This window comes from Gadus morhua, chromosome 10, assembly GCF_902167405.1.
Source record: "Gadus morhua chromosome 10, gadMor3.0, whole genome shotgun sequence".
NCBI lineage: Eukaryota > Metazoa > Chordata > Actinopteri > Gadiformes > Gadidae > Gadus > Gadus morhua.
This window is the reverse complement of record NC_044057.1, coordinates 5,661,225-5,668,724: the sequence shown is the minus strand read 5'-3', so window position 1 is coordinate 5,668,724 and position 7,500 is coordinate 5,661,225. Positions and strand designations below refer to the sequence as shown.

General features: G+C 51.8%; 1 protein-coding gene across 1 annotated transcript in view; it reads right to left on the bottom strand.

Moving 5' to 3' along the window:
* Positions 1-7,500, bottom strand: part of aff2 (AF4/FMR2 family, member 2) — a 105,521-nt gene that overhangs the window by 64,205 nt on the left and 33,816 nt on the right. The window contains exons 3-4 of the mRNA XM_030369010.1: positions 3,514-4,357; positions 2,406-2,824 (exon numbers count right to left, since the gene is read on the bottom strand). Of these exons, the coding sequence (XP_030224870.1) occupies positions 2,406-2,824; positions 3,514-4,357 (1,263 nt within the window). The remainder of the gene's footprint in view (positions 1-2,405; positions 2,825-3,513; positions 4,358-7,500) is intronic.

Below are 7,500 nucleotides of genomic sequence, written 5' to 3'. Positions count from 1 at the left end.
CTTACCGACTGTGTTATAAGCTACACAAGGTCAAGTTCAATGTTAAGAGCTGACCTTAAAACCTAAAGGTTAAGCGATTCACACATCCTTCATGTCACGGTAAGCAAAGTGAAAACACAAGAGCGGCAATAACCGATTCATTCTCATCCACAGACGATTGGACGGGAGACCACAGGAAGCGTTTGGCGTGCTGCTGCTGTTGATTCAGTTTCGTCACTCTGTCGACCGGTTGCATGAGTTATTCTTTTCTTCCCCGAATCCTTTCCACACCTCCCTTCCCTCCCCACACCTCCCTCCACCTCTCCACCTCGGCTGCTTGTCTGTGTTGCTCTTACTGCCAGCGCCAGCAGAGAAAAAAGGTGATGAATTCACACGCTGCTGCACACAATGGACTGCAAAGGACCGTCTGATGATCAGTGGGAAGACGCCACCCTCCACCTCCTCCTCCTCCTCCTCCTCCACCACCACCTCCTCCCCCAACCCCACCTTCACTTCCTCCTCCTCCACCTCCTCCACCTTCACCTCCTCCTCCGTCTCCTCCTCCTCCTCCTCCTCTTCCTCCACCTCCTCCTCCACCACCTCCTCCCCAAACCCCACCTTCGCCTCCTCCTCCTCCACCTCCTCCACCTCCTTCTACCCCCAAGCCCCACCTTCACTCCTATATATATCATCTATTTAGGTCCGTAGATGTCTGTATATTAATCATATTCTCAGTATCTCTGACCAACCATCCACAGCCCTCTGCTCTCATTCAGGCTCCTGCAAGCAACCAATTGGTGGTAGGAATCGTAGTACTTAGAACTAAACAAAGCATCTCCTTCTCCTTCTCCTCCTCCTCTTCCTCCTCCTCCTTCTCCTTCTTCACCTCCTCCTCCTCCTCTTCCTCCTCCTCCTTCTCCTTCTTCACCTCCTCCTCATCCTCCTCTTCCTCCTCCTCCTTCTCCTTCTTCACCTCATCCTCCTCTTCCTCCTTCTCCTTCCCCTCCTCATCCTCTTCAACCTCCTCCTCCCCTCCCTCCCCCTCTCACCCCCTCTCCCCCTCCTCCTCCTCCTCCTCTCAGTTTACAACACTTTGAGAGAATGCTGGGAGGTGGAATAGACTCTGGTTTTATTCCCCCATCACACCCCCAACCCCCCCCTCGCACCATCTCTTTCTCCGCACCATATGCTGCAAGCACCATCTCCAGGCTCATTTGGAGCGTACACGACTTTAGAGAGACGCAAACGTGCACGTGGAGACACACACACACACACCCACACACACACACATCCACGCTCGCGCACCCACACAAGTACACACTTAATCAAATTGAAATATACATACAAACGCATACACACAAAGGCACCACCACCAGGGTACATACACACCCACAACAACACACACACACACTCAGTACACACACACACACACACACACACACACACACACACACACACACACACACACACACACACACACACGCACACACACACACACACACACACACACACACACACACACACACACACACACACAACCAGCTCTATCAAAGCAAAAGAACAGCTGGCTGGCTCGATATGGATGACTACTCGCCTGTCAACTAGTTTCACCCACACACACCATACAGATACACACCACACACACACACACACACACACGCACGCACGCACCACACACACACACACCACACACACCACACACACACACACACACACACACACACACACACACACACACACACACACACACACACACACACACACACACACACACACACACACACAATCAAGCTTGTTGTTTCTTGCAGGTTTTATTAGGAGAGGGAGAGAGAATGTGAGATTGAGAGAGAGAGAGAGAGAGCGAGAGAGAGAGAGACAGAGCGGTAGAGAGAGAGTGAGAGAGAGAGAGAGAGAGGGAGAGAGAGACAGAGAGAGAGAAAAAGCGAGAGAGAGAGAGAGAGAGAGAGAGAGAGAGAGAGAGAGAGAGAGAGAGAGAGAGAGAGAGAGAGAGAGAGAGAGAGATATAAGTGATGCAGGAATGGGAGGAAGAATGGGAGGTAGAGAAAGTGAGCGGGGGTGAGCCAATGAGAAAGAAGAGGAGAGCCAGTCAGGAAGTGAGACAGGCACGTGAACAGAGATTGTCGAGGGAGCCCAGCAGCGCCTGAGCACTGAAACTACAACTCCCAGGAACCCAGGCTCCTGGGGGCCTCATAATTACCTCATTATCATCATTGCAATTAACTCATGCCGTAAACAGATGCTTTCTGCGGATCCAACTAAACTGCTGATCGATATCCCCCACATTTAACCCCGACGTCTGGACTGAAGCCCAGAACTGATTCATGCCGGGTTCGGATCCAGGGTCAGCTAGTGACGACAGCTGATATTCACCATGCAGAGGAATCCAATAGGTAGCGCCTTCCTACCTCTCCGGTGTGGCCCAGGCTCAGCTTGGGCAGCTTGTTCTTGGTGTTGGCCGCGTTCCCGCCCAGTGGCTGGCTGTTGCCGTACCCCTCGGGGACCACCAGGGGGGGCTTGAGCTGGGGGGAGTCACTGGGCGCCGTGTCCTGGCCGTCCATCGGCCGGACGTACGCCGTGGGCTTCTGCTGGACCGCCGTGGGCTTCCCCGACAGACAGGGCCCCGGCGGGAACGTGGGCGTGGTCAAGCAGGACGTGGGAGTGGTCAAGCCGGGGGTGGGCGTGGTCAGAACGGAGGTAGAGGCCAATGGGGAGGAGGTGGAGAAGGCGGCGCCCATCTCGATCTCGGAGGGCGAGGGTTTAGCGTGGGCGCTGCTCTCTGCGACGCTGGCAGGCTTGAAGTGGCCGTCCAGGGCGGAGACTCTGTCTGTGGGATTCAAACCGAACACAAGGTGGACTAAATGAACCATGTCCAACGCAAGCATTCAAAAGAAAGGTGAACGAATGTCAACAGATAAATCCTTCTACATTTTTAGCAGGCAAAGAACCAAGCATCGACCCAATGTAAACGGAAACCTAGACGGAACTACTTTACATGAGGTGACAGCTTCTATAAAAGTAAAAAAAAATAAATAACTGTGTGAAGCAGAAAATACTAGCAGGAGACTCAAGCCCCACTTGTTCAGAGTTCACCTGGACTCTGAATAGCCTCCCCTCTTACCACCCACCATCCCTTCTCCTCCTTTACCCTCTTGAAAACACCCCCTTCGACACACTTATTAGATGTTTGTACATCCTGGCACTTAAGGTCTGCACAAATTTCATGTTGTACATCCTGGCACTTAAAAAATAATACTTAGCATCATGTAGCATCTTATCCTAGCTATCTTTGTTGTTTGCTGGGAATGGGTGAACCTAGCGATTGTTAGTGCTTTGCACTTTGTTCTGTGAACATCCTGACTGTACCACAGCGATATATTGTTGCTTCTCCTCCTTCTGACAAATGTGCTTGTTTTGAGTCTCTTTGGATAAAAGCGTCGCCCTGCTAAACGCCCTGAATGTAATCGAAAACAAAGATTACAAAAAACAGTGTGGAGCTGAATCGAGTGGTCCCACCTGGGAAGGAGGGGGGTTTGGACGGATGAGACGCATGCCTCCTCCCCGAGGAGGACGAGTAGGAAGAGGAGGAGGAAGAGGAGGAGGAGGTGGACGACCCAGAGGGGCTAGAGTCCCCCTTCAGGCCCAGCTCGTCCTTCAGCGAGCTGAACAGCTCCTCGTGCCGCTGCAGCTGGGCCCCGTCCAGGAGGGCCGTCGTGGTCATAGCCGCCGTGGTCGTGGGCAGCGACGTCCCCTTACTCCTCCCCCCCGCGACCCCTGACCCCGGCCCCCCCCCGCCGCCACTGCGGGCGGGGAGCCCCAGGACCAGGCCGCTCCCCGGGGCCCCCGTCCCGTGGGGCCCCCTGGCCCAGTCCGCCGGGCCCCCCCGGGAGGAGGAGCTCCTCTTGCAGCCGGGCTGGGCCGGGGGCCCCTCGGGGCCCAGCGACGACGAGGGGGCCCCGCAGGACAGGAAGGAGGAAGAGGAGGAGGAGGAGGATGAAGAGAGGAGTGTCTGTATGGACGCCGGTGCGGCGCTGGTGGAAGACGACAGCAAACAGTTTGGGTTCTCCCTCTCCTGCCCTCCTCCTCCTCCTCCTCCTCCTCCTTCTCCTCCGTCCATTGCACCTCCTCTCAGTCCCTCGGTGAAGAGCAGGCCCTGCTGGGACAGGGCGAGCGGGCCCGGGCGGTCGGTCGTCGCGGCGACGGAGCCGGGGGCCGCCTGCAGGCCGTTGGCCCCCGCCCCGCCCTTGGGGATGCCCACCAGGTGGCTCTGGTTGGAGTGGCTGGTCAGCAGGTCCTTCATCTCCTCGTACGAGCCCAGCGTGCTCTGGACGCGGTTGGCCAGTGCGTCGCCCTTGTTGGTCTGCCAGACACAAAGGAGACGCGGGGGTACAGCGTTACAACGGGGCAGAGACACAGAGACAAACACAGAGACACAGCGTTACAACGGGGCTGAGACACAGAGACACACACAGAGTCCCAGAGACACAGCGTTAAAACGGGGCTGAGACACAGAGACACACACAGAGACACAGCGTTACAACGGGGCTGAGACACAGAGACACACACAGAGTCCCAGAGACACAGCGTTAAAACGGGGCTGAGACACAGAGACACAACGTGACTACAGGGCTGAGACACCGAGACACACAGAGGCAGAGGCTGAGGGAGGGTCACGGATTTTTGCGTTCTTCTGGGCAACTGAAAATGCAATTTCCGGTCTCTCACATCCTGTTAGCGGCCTGTGCACGCCGCAGGCAGCGAACGTTCCCCAGAGTCAGGAGAATAAGAACATGAGAACAAGACAAGCCCAGACAACAAAGACAAGGAGAATAAATATGGGTTTGTCAAACAAGATTTCACCAAAGCAATATCCGAAACGCGTAACGGAGGCGGATAGCACTCTGAAGGAAGTCCCTCCCTCTTTCTCTCTCACTGCTGGATCCATGTGATTCATGCTGACATCGAAGTCCCGCCCTCCCTCTCACCGCTCAACTGATTTTTAAACTGATATCAAAGTCCCGCCTCCCCTCTCCGTAACAATGCCCATTGGAAGCCCGCTGTTCCAGCTGTCAGTCACCAGATGAGAATAGATCGTCAGAATGGTTTTGCGCTTCATTATCAGGACACATTGATCAGGATGTTTAATTCACAGATTAATTCACGATCTCCTGTAATGGAATCCATTCAAGGTCATGACCTGGATGTCATATGATTAGGGGAAAACACAGAATTGAACTGTAATCGGTAAATAATAGTCTCTTTAAAGTGATAGAAAATGAGTATCAATAATTGGCTTCTAATTATGTAATTAAGGGATATCGTGGAGTGCATTAAGTATCAGAAAATTAGGTTTCATCAAATCCATTGCAATCTCACTCCATTTGAAAGTGTATTGATTCTCAACTCTATGGATGGATGTAAGGTAGGGACAAATGTTATGCCTATTTTACAGTTTTAGATCCTGTAGTCCAGTTTCAATATCAAATAACGTATAAATATACAGTCCATGTTATTGATAGGAGTGTGATTTACACACATACTAACACATTAAAACGTGTTAGCGTTTAAATGTGTGTGTGTGTGTGTGTGTGTGTGTGCGTGCGTGTGTGCGTGCGTGTGTGCATTTAGACTGATGACTACCCTGCATCGTGATTGGTCAGTCGCCCAGATGTTCCCCAGATGTTCCCCAGATGTTCCGGCCCGTGTCAGGTTCTCCAGTGACATCATAATTGAATCATTTGGCATTTGGAAAGAAGCACAAAGAACATTCGACAGTTGAGCTCATGGCTGGATCTGGGACTCCCAGCAGGCTCCGCGGGAGGGAAGGAGGAGCATGAGCCCCCCCATTTCTGGGTCAGATCAGGTGGGCCGTGTCCTGGGGGCTGGCAGTGGGGATGGGGATGCAGGCAATTTGCCTGGTTTGATTTTGGGGGGGAAATTGAAAACCCATAATAACAGGGTAGAGAGAAACATGTCGCAGCAGAGAGATATACAAATAGATATTCACCACATGGCTTCGAAGCTGGGTCCCTGGGGCCTCCCGGGATAAACACTGACAAACATTAAACCATCCGTATGCTCCATTCACTCAACAGGCTTCTAGAGACGACATGGGTATACCGTCGAACACGGACAGAGCAGAGAATACAGCAATTAAAGGTGTCCTCTCTTCGGCTCCACTCAGAGCTGCCCGACCTGCTGTCAGAACAATGAAGAGCAGCCGGTCAGCTCAGGTGTACCACCTCCACTAACGAGCGGACCGGCCCAACATATATTCCACTCAGAACGTTTATAATCATCCGCCCGCGCGTAGAAATATGAACGCCGGAGCAGGTATGCATCCCCTTTGACTTAATGAAAAGTGTACGCTTAAACTTAGTGGTACGTGGCTAAGGAGATAGAGCGGGTTGGCAGGTAACAGGAAAGTTGCTAGTTTGACCCCTGGCTCCTTCTAGCTGAGTGTCAATGTGTCCCTGAGCTAGGCACCTCACCCTAACTGCTCCTGGCAAGCTGGATGTTGCCTTACAATGTGCGTGAATGGTTGAATGTTGTAAAGCACTTTGAGTGGCCACTGGTTAGAAAAGCGCTGTATAACTGCAGTCCATATACCATTTAACTACTGTCAAACCTTTCAATCACTCCTCAATATGAAGGTAGAAAGCCCATTAAATGAATGTGAAAAACAAGACAGTGATGACAATTTGTATTGAAGTATGATTTAAGGCATGTTGTTCGTGATGTTACCCGTGAGCAAGCTCAACAGATGTTAATCCAAGCGTGCCAACAACAGTTTCACACGCTCATCGTAAACACCTGAGGCCACATTCATGAACACCTGGATGAAGACTTACATGGGGTGACCACACACACACACACACACACACACACACACACACACACACACACACACACACACACACACACACACACACACACACACACACACACACACACACACACACACGCACACAAACTCACACTTACACAAACACACATATACACACAAACACACACACACACACACACACACACACACACACACACACACACACACACACACACACACACACACACACACATACACACACAACCACAAACACACGAACCAACAGACACACAAAATGCAGATACATACACATACACAAACACACAACAATAAGTTGGATCAAATAAACACGCATGCACACACATGTATACATCCACACACTCATGCAGTTGGGTGCACACAACTGCAGTGTAAATACACTTTAAATAAGAAAGACAACTGCATTTGCACTCCAAAAAATAAATGTATCACATCATCCTGCATGCATGCATGCACTCACGCGCATTCACGCACACACACACACACACACACACACACACACACACACACACACACACACACACACACACACACACACACACACACACACACACACACACACACACACACACTGAACATATAATGGGACATACTGGCACACATGCACTCTGTTAAAAGCGCGTAAACACACACACACA